At 39.3% G+C, this 26,565-nt stretch overlaps 2 protein-coding genes across 4 annotated transcripts in view; one reads left to right on the top strand and one right to left on the bottom strand.

Annotated features, from left to right (window-relative positions):
- LOC124146465 (synaptotagmin-17-like) overlaps nt 1–16,727 on the top strand; it is a 100,515-nt gene extending 83,788 nt beyond the window's left edge. For all 3 annotated transcript variants that reach the window (XM_046516768.2, XM_046516771.2, XM_046516769.2), the window contains 5 exons: nt 477–596; nt 1,704–1,910; nt 9,561–9,675; nt 10,997–11,202; nt 16,006–16,727. In XM_046516768.2, the coding sequence (XP_046372724.1) occupies nt 477–596; nt 1,704–1,910; nt 9,561–9,675; nt 10,997–11,202; nt 16,006–16,128 (771 nt within the window). In that variant the 3' untranslated portion in view covers nt 16,129–16,727. The remainder of the gene's footprint in view (nt 1–476; nt 597–1,703; nt 1,911–9,560; nt 9,676–10,996; nt 11,203–16,005) is intronic.
- Nucleotides 16,728–24,434: 7,707 nt separating this feature from the next.
- The window catches only part of LOC124146463, a 29,251-nt gene continuing 27,120 nt past the window's right edge, over nt 24,435–26,565 (bottom strand). The window contains exons 4-5 of the transcript XR_007223283.1: nt 25,615–25,741; nt 24,435–24,726 (exon numbers count right to left, since the gene is read on the bottom strand). The gene's annotated coding sequence lies outside the window, so the exon portion shown is untranslated. The remainder of the gene's footprint in view (nt 24,727–25,614; nt 25,742–26,565) is intronic.

The raw sequence follows: 26,565 nt of genomic DNA, 5'->3' as shown, positions 1-26,565 counted from the left end.
TGTAACATCTCGTATTATCTCACTGAACATTGCCTAGCTTTTGTTATAATAGTTAATAACGTGAAATCTCAAGTAATAAAAAGTAGACAAATATCTAAAAAAAGCAATTGTGAGATTGTTTGTGTTCACTGTCCTTTAATGAAGGCACTTTAATAAAGGAAGTGCGATTAATCTAAAACAAGATCCATATACACTTATATAAATGCACTTCATGTTCTTTTTGACATACGTCAATTTCAAATATCAGCTACCGTTTATATATTTCAATTCATAGCTTTCTTCACATGTTACTGTTATAATTTGACCGCGATTCCAAACAATTTCAGACCCATGATTCGCAACACAAATCCACCTGCATTACCTCATGACACGTTTACCATCTTCAACCATTAGTTTCCACGTTCATTTCACAGCCCCCCTTATGAAATAACGACGTGAACATCTGGCAACGATTGCAAATATGTTGTTGATTTCAGGCTCAGAGTCTTGTGATTCCTGGAGTACCAAAGGATATCGATGTCAACCCTTATGTCAAAGCCTTCTTGGTACCTGGGAGGACGTTCAAATACAGAACCAAGACGCTCACTAAGACAACGGTAGGGATTGAACAAATGATTTTCAGCTTTTATGTACCGTATTCTTCTAGAAGTATTGATTTGGCCATCAGTTAGTCTGCCGACACTGAGCAATCCTATTCTACGTTGTCCCTAGTGATGTGTTTTAATGGTAAGGTCATTTTTCAGGAACGCAATGACCTGCTAGCTCGAGTGGTTTCGGGTCTGAAACTCAACACGCTGCTAAACTGTATTGCACCGTTAACTATACATTACGTTAAATTTGATAGGAGCCAGCCGAGAGGCCTCTACCAGCGTAAATGCCCCAGCCTGAAGTCATGATAATGTATGCTCTGTTGTAGTCAACAGGTACCATCTATTTGGAACTCTTAGAGTGGTTGTTATTGAGGTGAGGTGAGGTGAAATGTAGTTTAACGTCACGTTCAAGAGTTTTCGCGTATAGCGACGTGCATGAATATGTGTTTGGCTGCTCGTACCAGCAAAACGTTTCCAGGTTGTATTGAGATGAAATGGGATTTAACGTCTTGTTCAAGATTATTGCACGTGTATGGGCATGTGCGTGAGAGTGAGAGTGAGTGAGTGAGAGAGTGAGCGAGCGAGAGTGCGTGCGTGCGTGAGAGAGTGAGCGAGCGAGCGTGCGTGTGAGAGAACGAGAGAGAGAGAGAGAGACGCGGAAATGCCGAGTTTATTTGATATGTCTTCATAAGTTGTCTTTGGAATTATTCTCTATTTACACGTTACCAATTAGTCTGTTAAATCTAGTACATAAACATCAATGGAACTTTGGTGCTACAACGTTCTTACAAACTTGAAGTGTCGTCAGACTCAAATTATAAGAAACATTAGGTCCATGACTTGTTTCTGAGATCACGTGACCTTGCCCTTCACTCGCAACTAGTTACTCCATTTACAATAAATAGTTGGTGTAGACTTCCATTTTGTTGAACCCCAAAATGACAAGAAATTGTTAAATTTTGAAATGCCTTTTGATGGAAACAAGATGATATATATTACACGTTATAGTATTTGGAAACATAACATTTGTATGTTTTGTAACACTGATATATGTTTCATAATGTATGTTTAATAACTACTGTGGATTTATTGGAAGTATCATAACTTTTCTAGGATCCACTGTTTTTGGAAAAGTTTACCATCAAAGACCTCGTGCCAACGGAAATCAACGAAGAATCTGCTCTGGAGTTCCAAGTGTACTCCTCACATCACGTGTCGCGGCGCCACCTGGTGGGAGTAGGGTCAGTCAAACTGACGGATGTTGAGAAACTGACCAGTGGTCTGGTTGACTTGACCCTCATGCCACAAACAGTTTACAGGGTAAGTCAGCTGTAATTGAGTTAATGAGTCTGTTTTATTATAATTTTTGTGGAAAGGTGTGGGTATCGTGCTGACAAACCGAGAATCATAATCGGTGCGAGTCTGATATTAGAACCAACGATCACATCATTCTCAGCTCATTGAAATCCTGCGCAGTAGACAACTGTGCGCATTATTTGTATCCTCATATCACATCCATGTGTTCACTGTGGTATGAACATTTCTATATTGACCATACAATATATCAGCAACATCTCACGCTATACCACACTGTCATTCCATGCAATACGATTATGCCACCGCATACACCATACTACTTACAAGCATACACATCAACAAAATACAATATAATATGCTATACCATACAATACTGTTATGGAACATTATTCAATAATATAGCTTGCCATACAATATCACAATGACATACCACACAATATCACAATGGCATACCACACAATATCATGACATACCATAACAGCATTTCACGCAATATCCTAAAAACATTTTATACGATATCATTATGACATACCGTACAATATCTTAATGACATGTACGATATTATGATGGATTATAATACAATAACATAATGCGATTATACCATACAATATCATGTTATACCATTCACTATTATCATGTCATACCACACTATATCATAATGGTATACCATACCATACCATAAGGGTACTGCAATTTTACATCGGACCTTGCCATTGTGTTGCATTCGTGTTATATACGATTACATCACCGGCCATTAAGCGCCAGACATCTAAAATTACCCGGTAATTATGATACAGTTATTTGTGAACTATGGATCCAGATCAAAATGCCAGGTCATCTAGCACCAGACAACTACGTCGTAGATGGTAGACACTCTTGTTAAGCTTGTCTATGTCTCAGCTTATTGAATCACACTACTTCAGTTATGCAAATAAGTTCCGATAATGTAAAATGTGATAGTGGACTACCTAAACGTGTCCTGCTATCGTTGTTGATAATATCAAGTCTTACATTTATTTGCTTTCATCAAATTACCGATCATCATGGTCCAGTCATTCACATAACTTCGTTGATGTCCATTAAAGCATACACGAGTAGGGCAGGACATGCTTAAACCTTTCGCGAACACCTGGGCCCACTTGCACAAAGCGATCTTAGCGCTAAGATGATCGTTACTCCCATACTTTAAGATAGGCTTACAATAGTTGTAGCGCTAAGATCGCTTCGTGCAAGTGGGCCCTGGTGTCATAACTTTTCTCATTGGTCAATTCGTATAATTTTCGCACGAGTTAAAGCTGTTCACAGGGTCGTTATCAACAACTTGTTCAGCACGACAAACCAAAGTAATCTGCTCAGTGGCATATCTATGCTAATAGACCGTCCATGTGATATCAAATAACATTGCCTGAGGTTTAAAAATATATTGTCAATGCAAGAGAATAATTTTTGCAGAAACAGATTCCAATTTTCGAAAAGGGCAAAATTGGCAATTATATAAATGAACCACTGAAAATCAGTGATGACACAAGGTGTCGATATAATAATAATAATAATAATAATAATAATTATAATTATAATAATGATGATGATGATGATGATGATATTTTGTTGCTTGACATGCTGGATGACCTGAAACAGAAGGTGGAACCTATATTTTAACACCTGGTGTTATGAAAATAAAGAGTATGCTTTGAGCAGGATAGTGGCGGGGTAGCCTAGTGGTTAAAGTGTTCGCTCGTCACGCCGAAGATCCGTGTTCCATTCCCCACATGGGTACAATGTGTGAAGCCTACTTCTGGAGTCCCCAACCATGCAATTGTTGGATATTGCTAAACCCACGTACCAAAGAATGTAACATTGCGGTGTGTTCGGCAGGGTGTGCTGCATGTTCTGCACCACCAGGTCTCTTGTTAAGTGGAGTACATGAATATGTTTAGCAGCATTTGAGTACATATTGTCACATCTGGCGTCATTACATATATTCTTGTCCCATGCCTTTTGCTTAACATTTTCGCGAACAGTGGTCAATGCATATAATTTTGTCAGCTCTTTTCCCTTTTACGTCAAATGGAATCTGTTTCGGCGGATAATCTAGTCTGGTTAGTCTCATGCTTTGACTATTACTATCTATTTGTATAACTTCTATATCTTCTCTAAAACATGACTCAGTTGCAAGGAAGTGTTGACTCTGTTCTGTGGAAGGGTTGAATAATTGGTTGTTTGTTATTAAATGCCGCAGTCAAAAGAAGTTCCGCTAAAATATTCGCGTCGGTCAGGGTTGGTCATACCCATAGATGCATAGAAACGTCACACGTTAATCCGAAAACAGTGATATAGTCATCCACCGAACCTGACCACCAGATCCATATACTCACATCTTACGACAAGCATACATGCAGTTCCTAGGACCTGTTCTAAACCGGAGTCCCCATGGGTGCCGTGAAAAGGAAATAGAACCGTGAAGCTCTCTGTGAACTTGATTGCATCCATCACACAACAGATGAAACAATCTAACGTAGACAACATTCCATTCAGATACATTACGTTACATCGCATGATAGACCTGACAAATTTCTCCAAATGTCTGGATTATATGATGAATATTGTTCTTCATCAAAACGATAACATACACATTATGTCATTCTGTCTGACATATAGCCCAGACAGTTTATATAACGAGATGATAAATCTCTAATCTGGCTAACTTATTGATATCACATACCTCTATCTCAGGGCGTTTAAACTTTCTAACGTCGATATTCGAGAGTGTATAGGTTAACAGGTATAATGGATGTCTCTCATGAATTAAGGCATCGAATGTGACATCAGGGCCCAGACATGGCCCGCTAACCATTACTCTTTACATTTAGATTCTACATATCGTTGTTATTATACAGTTACTAGTATTGTCTAGACAGAATGCATTACCGCGTCGTTAAGGGCAGTACATGGTCCCTCCGCGCATCAGCGGATGATCTCAGTTATGTGGAGAAACTATATGCAGTGATCATAGAGGCAATTTCGTTCTGTAATTTTTACAATATTTATCTTCATTTCCATATTTGGAAATGGCTTTACATCACCTATGAATGAGCATTCAGCTTGCGATACGTTTTAGGAATTTAAAATATCTTTATCCCCATTATAAGTTTCGGAACTACTTTTGTATCACCGACTGATGCAATATATCTCCGAATTATGTATCTCAAAATATTATCAAACCGTAAGAGGGTCCGTTCTTCAAAGCATTCAATAGTTATCGTAATTTCAATACTTGGACAGAGGTTTTCTATCTGTTGGACGATGATTGATTTGTTGAAGGTAAAAATCTTTGAAAGGGGAGAACATACAAGAAATCACTAATGCAAATAATACCCCATCCATCTTGAAAATACACATTTACATTATTTGAATAAAACCAAAAATTTGTGAGAAATATCTGCCTAAAGCAGAGTTGATTATACAATTCAGACTGTTTCATGAGCATGCGTCCACGATTCACCATCAAATAATAATGACACCAGGTGTTCGCGAAAAAGTGATCATATCCTGCCCCACTGGTGACACCCGTCAAAAACAAAAACAAAAGCAAGAGGGTTGTTTACCTAAACACCGGAACATATGGTATTAGCCAAACAAGGGAATTGCATCAGACACCACTTTTGTCACTGATGCGACAAATTTGGAAATGTCCTCCACATGTCTACCATAAAACCTTTTGAAAGCTTCATTGAGGCCTTGAGTGTTGTAACCTGGATCAAACAACCTTTGAGCAAGAGGAGTGAGTGAGTGAGTATGGTTTTACGCCGTTTTTAGCAATATTCCAGTAATATCACGGCGGGGGACACCAGAAATGGGCTTCAAACATTGTACCCATGTCGGGAATCGAACCCGGGTTTTCGGCGTGACGAGCGAACGCTTTACCTAGTAGGCTACCCGACCGCCCCTGAGCAAGAAGAAAGGTACTGTTGAACAAACAGTTAGAGTTATTAAACATGTGGTCCTTTCTTTGGTAATTTCCCTGGGATTCTGGGATTCTGGGATTCTGCGTGTTGCCTATCGTTATCAGTGTAACTATGCTTCAATTCACTGTCCTTTCGCTCTCAGAAAAAACGCCTTTGAATTTTCCTCTTGGAAGAGTAGAACCAAAATGAATAAGGTAATATAGGTATCCGACACACACCAGGGTGCCTAGCTTGGCCTACAGTTGTTAGGATATGTCCAGAATGAAAACATCCAAAACATATGTCCATTTAATCCATTTGTGATTATGCTGTCGGCAAGGTCAAACGATAACTCTTGAATTTACATTACGAAATGGCGACCAAGTTCTGAATTAAAGCAAAACATATCGAAGTAAAGCCCCTCTCGAGGGAAATTATCGCTTCTTATCAATTCAGAAAAGTGTCTCAGCAAAGGCTTTAGCTTGAGGCTTCTAACTAATTTGAAAGCGTCGCAATTTTTACCACACGAAAACTATTACTCAGGAGTGTGGTATTTTTTAAAGAAACCTTCATTTTCCCGCGATACTTTGCTATTTTTATCTGACTGGTGTTATTTGCAACCTATAAAACAGGAAAATTGGGTCAATTTAACCATACCGTTTAATTATTATCGAAATGTTTTTATCGCTTTTATTTACTTTATGTCCATAGCAAGATGTTGGATGGCATATGCCTTGTAACTGTACTGATGTTATCAGGAGTCAAGGCTCAGACAGAAATTCTGCAATTTCAGGGAATTGAAGCCGCCTTTTATATTGAAGCAGAATTAGTATTGTCTTGATAAGTGATAGGTGACAGACTTATTGGTAACGTGTGAATAGAGAATAATTCCAAAGACAACTTATGAAGACATATCAAATAAACTCGGCATTTACGCGTGTCTCTCTCTCTCTCTCTCTCTCTCTCTCTCTCTCTCTCTCTCTCTCTCTCTCTCTCTCAGCACAAGATACATTGATAAGGTAGTCAAATAACAGTTGCCATGGAAAGGTTATAATATGAGTATGTAAACAAATATAGTTCGTCGGAAAATGAATAAAAAAAACTATTTTAAAGGATTACTTTATATGGAAACATTCATCTGTTAATGGCATTTACTGTTCATGTGAATGATTAACAGCTCTAATTGTCATATTTTAGCTCTGTAAAATTGAAATGTACCTCCGCCGTAGATTGGGAAAAAAACAGTGAACTTGACGCACTAGGAGTCTCAACTAATAAATCATTGTAAAGTAGGATTCGCTTGAGAAAAGAATCTCTTTGAGGATGTCAACATCTTCTAAATTCAGTTTGTTAAGTGTTCTGGGATATGTCTCCAAACTTGTTTATCCTACATTGGATTTTGGAACATTTCTCTTATAAATACACAGTGCCATTACGAAATTGGTCAAATGTAACAAATGTTATGTTTTGTGATAACACTTTCTTAGTAAAGTACAGATTCTAGTACTTTTTGGGGTGGATTCCCATCCGGGATTCCAACCCAAACTCCCAGAGTGACGCTCCTATTCGCCAGCACACAAAGTCAGCGATCTAACCCACTCAGCGACTAGAGTCTGTACTTTACTAAGAAAGTGTTATCCCAAATATAACATTTGGCAGCTCTCTTATTGCTGGAGATTTGAGTTAGAACAAGAATATGATTCAAACATACGCTCTTTCAAACGCATTTATTGGGTATCAATTAGATGGGGTTTGAATAATAGTTCAGGTAACCATCACGGCGTGGATGCTCAATTGGGAGAAAACCCGAAGTGGTGCAGGTGGCGTCTTGAACATCTTTAACACTAAATCATCATTTTGTAAATCTTAAAGTGCCTGTTCGCCAGTCAGTGTACAAGTTCCTAATGCTGTTAGTTTTGCTCAAATTGGATTTATAAGCCCCTTTCTCCTTCAACTGCAGCACGTACAACACCCCATACAACGTTCAGAATCTAACCCTGATAAATATTCTCAACAACCCTTTAAGTATTTTTTCAATTATAACAATGTGGCACACTGACACAACACTGTGGTATAAATGTAAGTAAATGGCATCAACCGTAATCTGTAAGCAATGTCGCTCGGCGTAAATAGCCCGTTCTGTCTGGTGTATTTCACACTTAGCTAAGACTTAATGACAGCCAGTAATCAATGTCAGCCCCAGTCGCGTAGTCGCAGTGCTAAGTCCCACAAAGTGTTGTGTTTATCGTTCCGGCGCTCTTGGAGAGGCTTGAGAACAAGCTTCTGACAGGAGTACGCCGATCGGTTCAACAGCTGTTTGGCCCAGCCGTAACTGTTAGTTATCTGTCCAATCTAAGCTGTTCTTCCCGGCTAGTCAATATAGCCCCGCTTAGTCAGTCTCCGGGGATATTGCTCATGATGTGCCGATTTCCGGTCTGCAGGTAGTCGGTTGTGGAGCGATGCTGTAGGGATAGCTTCATTGGAATTGCAACCGTCTGGTTTCAGATGGCATTGGGGATAGATATATATTTCATGATTTACATTGTAGTATAGCTATAAATAATAAATAGTGTTGTAGTTATATTGGACACATAACTTTTTTAGATTTTAGAGTGTCGTATCCAATTTATACGAGAACTAGTGAAACAAGGAATATGATTTCTGATCTCGACATAAAAAATGTTAAAAACAGATGTCAGAAAAAATGATACTATCACACATTTCTGCAATGACACTAAAATGCAGGGTGGGTGTGGGACATGGTGGCGCAGTGGTCTAGGTGAAGCAATAGGCTGGTCGGGGTTCAAATCCATGTTCACCTTGGTCAGTCAGCTCTCTACCCGCGCTCTTTGGATAAGTGCGTACGACGTGCATCACAACATCACTTCATCCTGCATCACGCTGACCCTGAAATGACATCCTGTATCACGCTGACCCTGAAATGACAATGCAATTGTTTGTAGAGAGGTTAAATAGTTCCAACAGAGACCATATACCGATGTGTATCAGCCATACATCTCAACTGCGTGCATTTTGGTCACGACCGAAAAATGCCAATCATCATGCGCTATTTTGAAAATGACAGCAGGACGTATTTTCATTAATTTGTCAGTAAATGAAAAAACAAATCCAAACTCGTTGACAACCATATTGGCATAGTTTAGGAAAGGAAAGATAATTCGTCCGATAAAAGCCGGACAATCTTGATCTCAACTGAAAATATTATCAAACACGGAAGCTGTACAGAACAAGAGCACACGTTATTGATCAGCATGAATAAATTGTCCACACGTCACATTTAAATTACATAAAGAGAAAGACTTTTTTCGACTCTTCGTCGCCTGTTCTGATACATTTTATTTTTTTTAAACAATTACAGCTGCATGTACGTCAACGTCATACCGCAAGTTGATCTCTAAACCTTACGCCAAAGAAGATAGTTCGCTGTTGAATAAATCCAACGGCTACAGTAACCAGACAAAAAGGATAAAAATTCTCTTCTCAAAACTGCGCACTCAAAACATCCATGTGACACTGACAATGCACAAAGACGTTGATGACAAGTTGGGTTTTTTGACATCCTGTTTTGTCGCAAAGCAGTACAAAGTGCCTCAAGCAATTTCAATCCCCTCGTTCCAAGCCTCTCTACTTGCTAATGTAACTAAGCCTTTCCATGAACAACATCTGAAATTGTGGGTTATATTTTCAGCTTCACCAAGGGGATCTGCGGATATCCGGTTGTTTTCAGCCAGTTGCGGGCAAGATTGTCTTCAGTGTCTTGGAAGGACGGAACCTTCCTCGTGTGTCGCTGCTCGGAGCAATAAGTGAGTCTCGCAGATCCGAAACAAACACGCCCACGGCCTATTCTTTTTACGTCTATAGTAATCCCATTCCTAAGCAGGGGTATGTTTAAGGTGTAATTTTGCGTAATTTTGTTTGAAGTGATGGTTGTCGATTTTTTGGTAATTTTAGAGATGTAACGTAAAGATTGGGATGTTCTAGATGCTGTGAGAACATTAATGGTGTCGCTGATTACATAGTTGAGTCTTTTGATGTTACAGAGTTGCCCAACATTCTTGTGAAATAACCTATTTTTTTATACATAGAGAGACCTGTTAAAGTCATGGTGGTAACCCATCTTCGAGACAAGCGGAATCTCGATATAATAATACTTTATTGTGACGTAGAGTATATAACTTTTTCTAAGATGGGTATTTCCAAAATATTTGTTATTGATTCTGATTGTCCTAATATAAATAACATCGGGTTAATATGCCTTGTATTGTCTTGTTAATAAAAAGCTCCATATCCACACTTTAATGTCGTGGAATATGGGCAAACACCCATCGTGTTAACAGTTTTGCTTAAAATAAGTTAGTTGGGTTGAACGCCGATTTTAACAGTTTCCAGTTATATGACGGCGTGTCAGCTTAATGTGGAAGGAACGCTCGAACTGATACAGGTCCCAGACGTTCACGACTTCGGTGAAATCCCATTCAGTATGATGCTGACAAACCTAGAAACATAACCGGGTCGAACCGGGATTCCAATCTACAATCATAGGTTTTGTTTTGTAGAAAATTATCCTAAATGCTACCTACCTTTTCAAAGTGGGTTAAAAACATGTTGGGGCTAAAACGTCATAATTTCTCAATAATAGTGTGCATATGGCTTAGTTTTTAATGAAAACGTGCCCATATACTTATTTCCCTGAATTTACTCATACTGAGGTATGACGTCACGTAACAATTGCATCATGTGGTGTAGGCAACAAAGATTGTCGTAAAATGCCTCACCTTAACCAAAGAATATCTCCTGGGCTCACTTCGGTATATCCGAGTTTGCTTCCATCTTTAGATCATACAGAAACCATTAAAAGTGATTCGACACAAATGTATATATGTTCGTTTTTGGAAGGAAAGGATAGTTTTTGACTGTCATATAACTTCCAGTAAAAAATCGCTACTCTATGATGTTTTTGGAAGTTCAGCAATGTTTGTTGTTTTCTTGTATATTGTTTGTTTGCTTGTTTAAGCTAATGTGACACGTTATTATGACAAAATAGAGACTGATCCGGTCCATGGCCCCTTGTGATAAAGTATTTCTGACAGCGGCAAAACTCACCTAAGCCTTCTTCACTTTCAGACCCGTACGTGAAGGTTGAGATGTACGTCAACGGAATCAGAGAGGGGAAACACAAAACTAAAGTCAGACAAAATACTCAAGACCCGGTATGGCACCACCAGTGTGTGTTTGAGATCAACAGGGAAAACCCCAAACTGCTTGGTCACGTGTTCGTTTTCCACGTGCTGCACAAAGATATGATGACCGGTGTGCACAAGATAGGCCAGGTGAGACATAAAAAATAATTACAGGAACTATTGATTGTGGGATTGACCAGGTGAGATATGAAAGATAATTGCAGTAACTAGTGATTAAAATACTGACCAGGTGAGATATGGAATATAACTTTTCCGCAGGAACTATTGATTATAGGACTGACCAGGTGAGCTATGAAAGATAATTTCTGTAACTTTTGGTAATAAGATAGCTTCATGAAAAATGGGTTATGAGATTGACCAGGTGAGATAAAGAATATAACTATTCCGCAGGAACTATTGATTGTGTGATTGACCAGGTGAGTTATGAAAGATATTGGCGGTAACTATTAATTAAGGGATAGGCCAGGTGAGATATAGAAGAGAACTGTTCCGCAAAAACTGTTGATTTGGGATTAACCAAGTAAGGTATGGAAGAGCGCAGTTCCGCAGGAACTATTGGTTATAGGGTTGGACAGGTGGTTGTGGAAGAGTACCTTGCCGCGGGAAATATTGATTATAGGATTGGACAGGTGAGTCGTGGAAGAAAACTTTTCCGCAGGCACTAATGATTATAGGGTTGGACAGGTGAGTTGTGGAAGAGAACTTTTCCGCAGGCACTAATGATTATAGGGTTGGACAGGTGAGTTGTGGAAGAGTACCTAGCCACAGGAACTAATGATTATAGGGTTTGACAGGTGAGTTGTGGAAGAGAACTTTGCCGCAGGAACTAATGATTATAGGGTTGGACAGGGGAGTTGTGGAAGAGAACTTTGCCGCAGGAACTAATGATTATAGGGTTGGACAGGGGAGTTGTGGAAGAGTACCTTGCCACAGGAAATAAGGATTATAGGGTTGGAGAGGTGAGTTGTGGAAGAGAACTTTGTCGCAGGAACTATTGATTGTAACGTTGGAGAGGTGAGTTGAGGAATATCGGATATCGAAATATTTTTACTTATTTTAAAACCTTTTAAGGGTTCTGCTGTAAACATAAATCAAATATATCTCTAGTAACGACGTGGACTTAGATCGCATTCATGAATATTGGATATCATATTCACTGACAGATGTCTGGGGCTTAGTAGTGTTCCATCGTAAATGCTGTTGGTAAATGTTCTGATTATATAATCCCGACACAATGGGGGCGGAAGAATGGCCATAAGACCCATGAGGACCCATGAATTGATCTTCAGGAACCCATGGTAGACGTAAGACGCGGCTAACGGGATCGAGTTGACTAATGCATGTTTGTGTCCTAATTGCGGAGATCGATGCTCTTGATGTCAAGCTCTGGATTGTGTGGTCCAGACACAATTATTTACAGACCTCCGTCATGTAGCTGGAATATTGCTGAGTGTGGCTTCAAACAACAACGTAAAAACTACCCCTGAGATCATTAATATAGCATTACTCTATCGAGTTATGATTAAGTATGACGGATATCTATGCCTTTTTGTCTAGTAATGTATTACCTTCGGTGGATTCACATATAACGAAACAATTGCTGCATAATTAAAGCATGACGACGCCATTATGGATATGGACGTAAAACATTATCCGTTTTTAAATCCATGTCAAAAGGAGACAGTAGAGACCAAATTTTATAGAATTTATACGAGAAATGACAGCGTGTAATGAAATAATGGACTTTTGGAAATATGATCATATTTATTGACAAGTGTACGGTTTACAGTTCCATATTTGTATATGGCCACATAAGACACTTGACAGATGGAAAGGTTTAATGCATTACTGAGATCGCGCTTCTTACAAATAACGTATAAATAGATTAAGTTATCACAGATGTAGTCTCAGTAGATGAATTAAATGCCTGTTTTCCTTTACGAACAGAGCCCAGGCTATATTTAAACCATCTTGTGAATGTCTGACATACACGAGCCTGCTACCTACATTGTACACGTGGTGGTACCGTGCCTATTACAAGCCTATGCACAGGTCTCTGACGTACAGTGATTAATAAATCAGTTCTTTTATCGTCTTGTATGTCAGTCATGAAGCTGAAGTAACGTCTCTATTGACTTCGTTAACTATACATTGTGCATTCTGGTCGAGTGGGCTTAAATATGGCGGAATATTTAAATGGTACTTATTCATTAGAAGTTTACAATTACCTTAAAGGGCAGTCATATGTTCTTAATTCTGCTTTTGAATGATGTCTTGGCATTTAGTTACTTAGAGTATTTGGGATAAAAGGGTGCGTATTCCTTTCATAAAAACTGTTGCCATCACGACTGATCACAGTAAAAAATAGATTAATTCAACAGAGCTATGGAACCCTTATCTATGAGAAGAAAATACGTCAAAGCCAACCAGAAAAAGCTAAACCCTTTTATCATTTATACGGGCCAAATTAAGCTCGTTTTTTTAATATAAATCCATACGAAAAGCACGTGCAATACTGTTAGCATTATAGACAAAAATCATGCCATAACATAATGTTGTGACGTTTAATGACATCACAATGGTTATGACGTCACACCACATCATTGTTGACGTCCCATTTATCCTGCTTTACTCGTCTCGAATATAAAGACACCAAGTTTGATTGGAATTTTTTTTAAATAATCTTCTATACAATATACTTGGAAAAAATAATTTTGTCTAAGATAAAGAAAAAGATTGTTGTGTTGTGAAAAAATGTTGAGGAATGTAAAAGTTTGTTTTTAGAATTCAGTACTGAATTAAATATGAATTGTAATCAATGAAAACTATTTTTTTAATATTTCTTTATTAAACATTTTGAAACAAAACTAATTCAAATTGTTCGCAGCAGTGTTTGATGATAGTGTGGGTAATATGTCTTGTGAACAGATTAATCGTTACAAAGGCCAGCTGTCATCTCCCCATCTTGCTGCAACGCATAACGCTAATCTCAAGCTCTGAGCATGACAACATATCACATCTCAACACCGCGTTATTACCATCTAGTCATCGTGGTTCATTCCCTTCATTCACAATCAGTTCGACGCAAAACTGTTCATTCCTAAGTCAATTAAGAGATAAGAAACCCTTACGGGCGTGCGAAATGCTCTTTTCAAGATGACTTTCCGTGGAAATTTGACGTTTTGTCAACGCGCATATTGATACTGTTTGCTGAAGCAAAGGCTAGCCATAACCAACGAACGTCACGTTACGCAAATGATTGAGAAGCAATCATAGCCCTACTAAAAATCCTTACTTGTCAACTTGAGTCTATTTCAGGGATGAAGCAAGGCTCCGTGGATCCTTTTCATGCCAATGGAATATACTAAGCAAATTATGGCCATTAGAGCCTTTCCCGTTATATTCATGTGAGGATATTAGATTTGTTCTGAGACGAGATCCAGTGATTACACGCTGTCGGTAACTATAGTTTTGTAGTGAGATACGAATGAAGTAGATGACAAGGGTCTACTTGCTACACAACGCTGAGATTATAATAACCATGAACAATATATAACTAAACATGTTTCCTATGTGCAGGTTTCCTATGGGCGAATGAATGACTTTTATAGTAATATTTCACGTTTGGGTATAATTAGGATGGAGATAACTATATATTATCGCGTTAAGAGCTGTTAGGGAGGATGAAAGAGAAAATGAAATTTTCTAGGAAAATATTATATTTATAGTAACCTTAATGGGCAGTTGTGCGATTATATCAATGTATGATTACAAGCTTGGAGGTTGAGAGAAGATACGTTGCATGACGTAGGTTACAAGAGAAGTGACACACGTGTTCTTCGATGGCTTGATGAACTATTGATGCGATATTGACAGATTAAGTACCTGGGAATATAAAGTTTGGTTTGAGGACTTGGCAATAGCATGCTTGACATGATTCGTGGCATGGGCTGATGGTTTTGACGACAGAAAAATCAATATGTAAGCGGTAAAGTGTGTGGATGACGTGCTGCCGTAGGCCTGAATAACGAATGGTAACGTCACAAAATGTTTCATGTTAAAAAACTGCTGACTTGAGCTTGCGTTGTAAGCCGACGTGGTCGTTGAATTGCAAAGATAGTTATTCATTATCATATCCTTGGCCACACATCAAAGTGAACGTGAGATAATACTGTTTGTGACAACAATATTGATTTCGTGTAACAACCAAATTGAGTATTTGCTCTTCCGCTGTGACCTGATATATAACTGTGGATAAAGATTTTTTACAGAGTTATAGTGATTGAATGGACACTCGGAGAATTGATCGAAATTATTTCTGTCTATTTGCAGAAAATCATGTTTCAATCAAGTATTCCCTCGAGGATATGACACCGGAATGCAAGCAATTTGTAAAGTCTTTGAATGAAATAGTAATATGAGCAAATGACAAATTTAGGCATTTCAAAATAAACTGAATATGTTTGATTGCTTGTGAAATATTATTATCCATTCACAGTCATACATATTCATATGACCCGTGAAGATCCGGGGTAGAATAGGTCTTCAGCAACCCATTATTGCCGTTAAAGGCGATAATGCTTGTCGTAAGAGGCGACTAACGGGATCGGGTGGTCAGCCTCGCTGACTTGGTTGATGCATGTCATCGAATCCCAATTGCGTGGATCGATGCTCATGATGTCAATCACTGGATTGTCTGGTCCATACTCGATTATTTACAGACCGCCGTCAAATAGCTGGAATATTGCTGAGTGTGGCGTTAAACAAGAAACACACCAACATATTCATATGATTTGATGTGTAACTATGCATAGCTTCCAGACAACTGTGAACGAAGCCAGGTGGGACACTGTTATTGTCGCATCTTCCGTCGCAGTGACAGCAATCCATTGTGAGCCTTCTTCCGTTATATTCCGACCTTGACCTTTTCAGGTTGACCTTGGCTGGTACAGTCACGGCGAGCAGCTTGAGCACTGGTATGAGATTATGGAACACCCACATCGCTCTGCGGACTACTGGCATCCCATCATCAAAACTGGGAAAATATGTTCTTGACACTTTTGTTTCCACGACAACCTGCTGACCACGTGATTGTACCCCCCTGTAAATGTCAGTATTTGTATAGTGTCCACTCGTCACTTGAAACTAAACTTCACCAAAAACCCTGAATTATTGAACATACAATGTTTATATCGTGTTGATACCGACTTCGCTAATATGAGTTCGTGTCAACAACACTCAAGACTGATGGCTTCTTGTTGATTCTGGATTAGTTCATGTGAAGATAACAAGCCATCAGAGAGTCTTCGTATCGGTACTGCTTAAAAGTTGCATTTGTATCCTCTATGTCTTTTGATAAAATACTGTTGCTGTCATCTATTCCTTTGTCTCATTATTCCCAACAATTTGGCCTCCGTCTTTATTGGTAATACATACCTGCCGATTGTACTTCGAATATAATTCTCATCTTTATCAGGTTTTAAGTTCAAATATGCTTGCACCAAGTAAACATTTGCCTCGGTCGAATCCTGTCTCACAAGAAAGTCCTGTTCCAGAGTGAGTGAGTGAGTTGGTTTAACGCCGCTTTTAACAGTATTCCAGTTATATCACGGCGTGTCAGCTTAATGTGGGAGGAAAGCCCGAAGTGATGCAGGTCTCAGACGTTTACCACTTCGGTGAAACCCACGAGCACGGGTATGGTGCTGATAAACCTAGAAACATAATCGGGGCGAACCGGGATTCGAACCCACAATCATAGGTTTCTGGCGTGCCCAAGGGACGCAACTCTGCACAGCGAATCGCGGCGCCTTAGACGACTGGGCCACCCGTGCCCCCCTCCTCCTGTTCCAGAAGGAACGCCGAATGTAAGCGACCATACACATGTTTACACAACGCTGCAAAATATATGTCATGATCTTTGTGTCCACATTTATTTCAATAAGTCTTTTCCAAGACGGTGATTACAATGTTATGTTTGATAATTAATGTTTTTCGTTGTTGAAATAGATTGGTGTACCATCACGATATGAAGTCTCATAGCAATGCATAATGCTTTGTACAAATAAAGCTGTGTTTCTGGAGTCTAGAGTGTGCTGTCACGGTGAAACGTATCATAAACCTAGATCTCACTACCATCACCTATTGCGTCTGGGAGACGTGTTTTTGTATGCTCTGTTGACCAAATAGTCTGATACATTGCATACACATATCAGTCGTGCTGAAATGTATCATCTTAATGTCATGTAAATAACACTCTGTTGACCTGTCTGAACACGAATTGTGTTTCAAAGCAATAGTCTGCACGATGGCAATGCTGCTAGCTTATATATTTATATCTGATGTTTACAATGGAATTCTTACTTTTGATGAAAATAGAAAAAAATAAAATGATTCGTCGTTTACTGTATTGTAAGGCATTCGCATTTTTCACTGACCAACCTATGCGTATCACATTCATTCATATCTGCTGTTTTGAATTCTTTCGTTTGATATTTATAGAAAATAGAAAAAGATTCATCGTCAACTGTCTTCTGAGACATTTGTGTAGTTCAAAGGCCAACAGGAGCAGCATACCAAATGATATTTCTGTATGTATATTTAGTAAACAAAAGTGAAGGTTCTTTGAGTTGAAGGACAAAGTCGACCTACCATTTGAGAGGGGGTGGAGACGGCCTGGGATTTTTTTTATAAAACAGAAAATATAATTTGGCCTCGTGTTTTATTGCCCTTAAAAAAAATATATATATATGAAAAAGAATGAAACTGTTCCTCCTTTCCCAGAAATCAAAGGCGTGTTTTGCAGCAGCGACAGAACATCCATGTCTCTAACATCTCACCCCCGAGTATAAAATGGTAGTCCCTCTTATGGATATTATTATAAGCATCGCAATCCCATTTTGGATTTTTGTCTCATGAATCATCGATACAAGGCATTATTTTGTTTGTTGTGTTGTAAGATTCTTTAACCTATGAATTGTAATTGTTTTATTATATTTCAAATGTTTCAAATATGAGAGTGTATATTGGATTCAATAATATTTTACCCCACTTTCGATGATACTTGAATCTTATGTCACTTTAGATGATGGTTTTATTATCGATTTTAGTTTTCTTTTATCATAAAACGACTCAAAACAGATTTTAAGAAGTCTTTGAAGTATGAACGTGCATACGTGTACTGTATAAGGAATAAAATCAGCAGGTGAATTTGCAATATAGTAGTATTTGCTTCATAACAATTTTTTTAAATTGGTATAAACACGGAGGAATTGGACTTAAAACTCCAGCAAACTGAGTCACGTGACAGAGAGGTGGTTTACTGCTCTGTGGTAGTGAGTTTCTTTTAACGCCGTTTTGGACAGTATTTCAGTTAAATCACAGCGCACCAACTTGATATGTGAGGAAAGCTCGAAGTGATGCAGGTTTTAGACGTTTACCATTGTATTAAAACCCATGACCAAGGAAAAAAGTGCTGACAATCTGGGATGTGCACCTCTGCACAGAAAATTCCAGCGTTATAGATGACTGGGCCACCCGTGACTCCTGCTCCATGGAACATGAAAACCTTCCAATTAGTATAAATAACCATTCAAACACAACACCGTAAACATTCCATAATAATGTCTTCAAGCAACAGCTACGCGTAATGTGAAACGGCCTGGTGGACAATGTATTCGCTCGTTGTGCATATTGACCCGAATTCGGTTCCCAACACGGGTGCAGCTTTAAACGGAGAATGATGGCCATTTGTATTATAGCTATGGTTTTGTTAAACCCCTACTGTTACCGGCTTTTGTTATTCAGTGTTAAGATATTCAGTCTGATCCTCATGAAAAAAAATGATTATATCATGATAGCATTTCATATGTTGATGGTTCATTCAATTCCATATCTGAAATATGTTTATATCCCTCCCGATGTGTAACTCAAGTAACGTGTTGTATATAACAGCCATTTTATTTACATATATTAATATTTGAGACCATTCGATACATTTATTCAGTGAAAGCAAGAATCGATCTTAACATTACTAAGACCAAATGACATCTGGATGTCGTAGCCAAGAAGTCTGAACATACATCAATGAAATGATAAATCTTTTTTTACGTCACAAAATTAACCATTGCTACTAATTTCCATTCATACTTTTGTATATCAATATTATCTCATTCTCTGTATATTTATGTATTTAAAATGCCTTTGTATTTCAGATTGCCAAAACTTGTCCAAAACTGTATATGTTCTAAGACGTGATTGTGTTGTTTTCTAGTCATGTTATGTTGCTTGATGCACAAGAAGGAAAGTACAGTTCGTTCATCATTGTGCCAGTTGAATTAGATGTACCATATCATTATATCAAACAGGCAAGTCTACATGATCAGTGAACATGTGCAAACCGTTTTTACTTTGATATTGCATTACTATTGAATAGGACGAAACAAGAAAGTCGTTGTATATAGGATACAATCATTGACATATGTTTCAGTTGACATTGACATGAAATTGATCCTATGTTGTTCCAAATTTTGTTAATGTCTGTGCAATAAGTTTTCTGTTATTGAGCACTATTCACAACTCCCTATTTAACACTGAAGGTCCTTGTTTCACTGCACTGTGATTATCTCTACAACTGTTATGTAAACAAGTTTAACAAACTGTTCCTTTGGGCACGTAGGACGCAAAGCCATTGTTTCATACAATGTTGAGAATTTTAGAGATTTATATATATTGTACAGATTTATCTGTGATGAATAAAGTCTATTCATGTATAGTTTGTTCATTTATACAGATGGTAGAGCGTCCGCCCGGAGAGCGGAAGGTCTGGGTTCGATCCCCCGCCGCGTCATACCAAAAGACGTTAAAAGATGGTACTTGTTGTTACCCTGTCTGGCGCTCGGCATTAAAGGGCAAAAACAAGGACTGGTCGGCTCGGAGTCAGTACACTGTGTCTGAGTGGGATATTCATGTTAAACTGCGGCATGGTATCTCAGTGAGCTAGCACTATAAATCGGCATCAGTCCGGACTAGTACAAGCAGCCACACAAACACAAACACACACACACACGTACATGCACGCCGCTATATAAGTGCAATAGTCTTGGACGCGACGTTAAACCCCATTTCACCTCACCTCACTTATACAGATATGTGGAGCCTCAATGCCATGTTAGAGCTTAGGCAACCGTAAATGAAAAGATTATAGTATTGGAGTTATGATCGTCTTTGTAGAACGGGACCCTGTTGGATTCTAACAGGGTGAGATCTGTACTCGTTGGATGGCCATTTAAAGGGCGTCCTTGGTTGGTTCAAAAGGACTTCAGTTAAAAGCGTCATTCCAAGGGAACGACTTTCAGCTGATATGCTTAAACAATGGCATCATTGGTTTCCATGTTCCAAAAGATTGTTTTAATTTTTATGAGATGTTCTTCTTCTTTAAGTAACCACCTCCGGGGTCGAGTGCTAGAGCCTCCACCCGGAGAGCGGCGGTCCGGGGTTCGATCCCCTGCCGCGTCATACCAAAAGACGTTAAAAGATGGTACTTGTTGTTACCCTGTCTGGCGCCCGGCATTAAGTGGCTAAAAAGGACTGGTCGGCTTGGAGTCAGTATACCGTGGCTGAGTGGGGTAGTTATGTTAAACTACGGCATGATATCTCAGTGGGCTAGCAATATTAATCGGCATCACACACACACACGTGCATGCACGTCGCTATATAAGTGCAATAATCTAGAACGGCCCGTTAAACCCATTTCACCTCACCTCTTCTTTAAATATAACGATGAGGTTGTCACGTGGTAAAGAATTCGCGTTTCATGCCGAAACCCCGGATTTTATACCAGACATAAGGTAATTGTGTTTAGTCCGTTCTTGGTTGGCTGTGGTATTGCCGGAATAAGTCTTTGCTAAAAGCTGTAAATAAAAGCAGCAAAACCCTTTCCATCATCTTACGAACTCTCTTCTAAAAGCAGACTCGAATGTAAGATTCCATGAGCATATATTGATAAATCACTGTCAAATAGTGATGGCACCAGGTGTTCGCGAAAAGGTAGGTGTATCCTGACCCACCGGTGGCAACCGCCGCATACACATGCAAATGCAAGTCAATTATTTAAATAAGAAAACAAGGCAACATATGGTACAAGTCAAAATAGGGAATTGCACCAGGCATCATTTTCGTCATTGATGCGTCAAATTGGAATTGTCCTCCGCATGCCAACCATAAAACCTTTTGAAAGCTTTACTGAGGCATCGGATGCTGTAACCCTGATCAAACCATTTAGATTAGTATGACGTTCTTTGAAATCTTCGAAGAGATCCCATGTTCGATTAGCCCACAACAGTTGAGAAATGTAGACGCCAAAGGCTGGAACAGCTGGAATGTTGCTCGACATATAAGAAAAGTTGACTTCTGGAAAGATGAAGTCATCCCTCTTGAAATTCAGTCTTGAGGATATTTTTTCTCTCTCTCTAAATCTTTATGCATATATTCTAAATATGAAACAGAAGAGGCAGCTTCATCGGTCTCTTTTTTCCAGCTCCGTTGGGTGAACCAGTGGAAGGTAATGGGCTATTTGATACACCCGAAGCTTAAGTTAAAACTGTTTGGTGAAATTGCCTTGTTCTGAGTTTGCCAATCCGAGCATAAATCCTGATCCATAAACATCAAGGAGTAAGGAGGGGAACAGAATGGGACTGCCAATGTCTTTGCCAAATGTCCTATCCCTGTATCAAGGAGGTAGTCAAGTATTACAAATATTGTTTTCTCAGTAAACGTCAGTTTACATTTGCTTTTATTTTCTACAATTTGTCCTGAACCTCTGAGGAATGGGATATAACTATATCTATGGTCTCCGCGTTTAGTGGCAAGTTCCCCATGGATAAAAGAATTAAGCTCTTCTACGATTGAACACAAATGCATCGCAACACCTACATCCACGTACAGTTGATTAAACACAGTTCCATATCAACACCTACAGGCAAGTACAGTTGATTAAACACAGTTCCATATCAACACCTACAGGCAAGTACAGTTGATTAAACACAGTTCCATATCAACACCTACAGGCAAGTACAGTTGATTAAACACAGTTCCATATCAACACCTACAGGCAAGTACAGTTGATTAAACACAGTTCCATATCAACACCTACAGGCACGTACAATTGATTAAACACAGTTCCATATCAACACCTACAGGCAAGTACAGTTGATTAAACACAGTTCCATATCAACACCTACAGGCAAGTACAGTTGATTAAACACAGTTCCATATCAACACCTACAGGCAAGTACAGTTGATTAAACACAGTTCCATATCAACACCTACAGGCACGTACAGTTGATTAAACACAGTTCCATATCAACACCTACAGGCACGTACAGTTGATTAAACACAGTTCCATATCAACACCTACAGGCACGTACAGTTGATTAAACACAGTTCCATATCAACACCTACAGGCAAGTACAGTTGATTAAACACAGTTCCATATCAACACCTACAGGCAAGTACAGTTGATTAAACACAGTTCCATATCAACACCTACAGGCAAGTACAGTTGATTAAACACAGTTCCATATCAACACCTACAGGCATGTACAGTTGATTAAACACAGTTACTGTGTTCTACAGTTGATGACACACTGGCGGATATTGGTAGTGACAGTGTCCTACAGTTGATGACAAACTAGCGTACATCGATAGTTACAGTCTCCTACAGTTGATGACACACTGGCGTTTACCGGTAGTTATAGTGTTCTACAGTTGATGACACACTGGCGGATATTGGTAGTGACAGTGTTCTACAGTTGATGACACACTGGCGGATATCGGTAGTTACCGTGTTCTACAGTTGATGACACACTGGCGTATACCGGTAGTTACTGTGTTCTACAGTTGATGACACACTGGCGTTTACCGGTAGTTACTGTTTTCTACAGTTGATGACACACTGGCGGATATTGGTAGTGACAGTGTCCTACAGTTGATGACAAACTAGCGTACATCGATAGTTACAGTCTCCTACAGTTGATGACACACTGGCGTTTACCGGTAGTTATAGTGTTCTACAGTTGATGACACACTGGCGGATATTGGTAGTGACAGTGTTCTACAGTTGATGACACACTGGCGTTTACCGGTAGTTACTGTGTTCTACAGTTGATGACACACTGGCGGATATTGGTAGTGACAGTGTTCTACAGTTGATGACACACTGGCGTTTACCGGTAGTTATAGTGTTCTACAGTTGATGACACACTGGCGGATATTGGTAGTGACAGTGTTCTACAGGTGATGACACACTGGCGGATATCGGTAGTTACTGTGTTCTACAGTTGATGACACACTGGCGTATACCGGTAGTTACTGTGTTCTACAGTTGATGACACACTGGCGTTTACCGGTAGTTACTGTTTTCTACAGTTGATGACACACTGGCGGATATTGGTAGTGACAGTGTCCTACAGTTGATGACAAACTAGCGTACATCGATAGTTACAGTCTCCTACAGTTGATGACACACTGGCGTTTACCGGTAGTTATAGTGTTCTACAGTTGATGACACACTGGCGGATATTGGTAGTGACAGTGTTCTACAGTTGATGACACACTGGCGGATATCGGTAGTTACTGTGTTCTACAGTTGATGACACACTGGCGTATACCGGTAGTTACTGTGTTCTACAGTTGATGACACACTGGCGTTTACCGGTAGTTACTGTGTTCTACAGTTGATGACACACTGGCGTTTACCGGTAGTTACTGTGTTCTACAGTTGATGACACACTGGCGTATACCGGTAGTTATAGTGTTCTACAGTTGATGACACACTGGCGTTTACCGGTAGTTATAGTGTTCTATAGTTGATGACACACTGGCGTATATCGGTAGTGACAGTGACCTACAGTTGATGACACACTGGCGGATATCGGTAGTTATAGCGACCTACAGTTGATGACACTTGGCGGATATCGGTAGTTATAGCGACCTACAGTTGATGACACTTGGCGGATATCGGTTGTTATAGCGGCCTCCAGCTGATGACACACTGGCGTATATTGGTAATTATAGCGGCCTATAGCTGATAAGTGAATGAATGAATGAATGAATGAATGAATAAGCTTTTCCTCCATTCGTTTCGGAGAGTACAAGAAAAGAATAACATATTAGTATCAACTTGCACCTGACGATGTGTTAAAGGTACAGGACAGATTGCAGGTGCCATGAGCTGATTTCCTTCTCCACGATGTTAATAAACTGTGCCACAGATTATCAAGCGACATCTCGTCCACAAGAGGTGTAATACCACCAAGCAATGTTACAATCTCTACATCATTGTCAACACAGTCTTCTATTTTTAGGAACTGGTTTAATGACAAGTGGTCTAACAGTTTTTCATACAGAATATTCCGCCGTGCTGCAGCTACAGTGGCCAACAGCTGATGAAACACCGACGTCACGCGCGGTTTATGAGAAACAGGAAGAAGTCAGACCAAACCCATTCAGACAGTACCTGCATAACACACCGTCACCTTGCTTCAGCTGCCTAGAGTTCCCTGATACGGGGAGATCGTCATGGCAACATCGGCAGCATTAAGGTTATTTTTGCCATGGAGTGAGTCCGACAGCAAGTAGTCAGAAACTCGAAGATCACTTAACACATGAGGGTAAAAAAGTATATCAATCATCAGTTTTTTTAATCATTTTAAAAAAGATTGACATTCTTGTATGTAAATATTGCATAATCAGACCCACTGCTAAAACTTGCACCTTCAGTTATGATGAAAACAGCAAAGTGTACAATCAACAAACAGATAGCATAAATCATATTAACAGGAAAACAATATACTCCAGAGAGTGGGTATGGCTTCTCACCTCCTTTAGCAATGTTGCACAAATGAGACGGAGGGGGCACCAGGAATGGTAATCACACATTGTACCCATATGGGAAATCGAATTCGGGCATTTGGCATAACAAGGCAACCCTTTAGACTCAAAGCAATCCATCTGCACCTGAACATATTTTTTAACGAAAGTGGGAATATCATACATACAGTATGTCAGCACTTCCTACAAAAGTAATAGATGTGACAGGATTTTTTTAATAAAACCTCTGCAAGCACTTAGGTCTTAGATATAAGGTTCATATAGAAGCAGGATAAATGTATGGCCAAACTGTGTCGATAGACGTAAAGGAGAATGTCAAAGGGTTATCATACGTGCAGCTTTTTTGGTCGAAATGCATTGATGTTCACATCCTGCCACTCAACACTGTCGGAAAATATGCCAACCAGCCGAGACAAAATTGTTCCATGGGCAAAAAACAAGCTATCGTGGGAGGACACTTTGAATTTAAACAATCAATGTAAACAAAAAATGATTTTAAATGACATTGAGGGGACATAAAGCAAGCGCAGTTCCAACGGATGTTTTGATCATCACGATGGTATTTTATAACGAATCTGGGTTGATGGGTGGGGAGAATAAGGTCAGGTACAATAATAGGCCTTGACCAATAAAGCGGAACAAATCGCTACCTACATGTATCTTGCGCGTCCATTACTGGCCAGAAAAACTGCGGGGGTCCTTCCTGTGACCACCTTCACACCAGAAGAAGTCAAATCCGGTAGAGCTGTCTCTTATACAATGAACGTACTGTACCATTCGGCTGTATGGATGAGACAGTCAAAGAACAGTAAAATATATCAATGTGTATCAGAACAACTTCGATTAAGTTTCTATTGCCCATAGTCTGCAAAACCGGCGTTGACGGTTATCACAGAAGAATATGACTTCGTCAAGTACATGTATGTCAAGAATTAATGGCATTCCAGTAACGTCATGTCGGTTCCAAAAAAAGAAATTTCCGGGCAATAGTAACATTTGAATCACGCGTACCATCCTGGATTTGAGACCTGGGCCCACTTGCGGAAAGCGATCTTAGAGCTACAACTATTGTAAGCCTATGTTAAAGTATGGGAGTTACGATCATCTTAGCGCTAAGATCGCTTTGTGCAAGTGGGCCCTGGTGGTGTTTGTCACAGATTTCAATATATTAGGATTAAGAGTTTCTTGTAGACAGATGATAACTTACATAAATAATATACATTGAATTGTAATAGTATTACTGTATCTTGATTTGTTCATCGTCAATACGGTCTTGTATAATACCTTCATTATTTTCAACATAGAGCTAGAGAGACGTGTGTGTATCGTTTTCGAACGATAATCATTTATGACTTTAAGTTTGCATGGTTGGATTTGGTATGGGTGATTCTGTCTTCTTGTTTTTAAACGCCTACCTGTGTCACACATGCACACATGACCCTCCACACAAGCAAACAATTTAGTAATTAGTCGGCTGTTTCACCTCCTTGAAAAGTGTCTGGATCATTTCAGTCGAGTATTCAAAAGGACATGTCATCATGATCTTTTTAGAAAGGGATTTCAACACAGTATTTTCTTCTACTGAGTGGACACCATTAGGGAAAA

The sequence above is a fragment of the Haliotis rufescens genome, unplaced genomic scaffold (genome assembly GCF_023055435.1).
Source record: "Haliotis rufescens isolate VD_foot unplaced genomic scaffold, xgHalRufe1.0.p SCAF_3, whole genome shotgun sequence".
NCBI classification, from domain to species: domain Eukaryota; kingdom Metazoa; phylum Mollusca; class Gastropoda; order Lepetellida; family Haliotidae; genus Haliotis; species Haliotis rufescens.
Note: the sequence above shows the minus strand (reverse complement) of the source record. Positions and strands in the feature narration are given on the sequence as shown.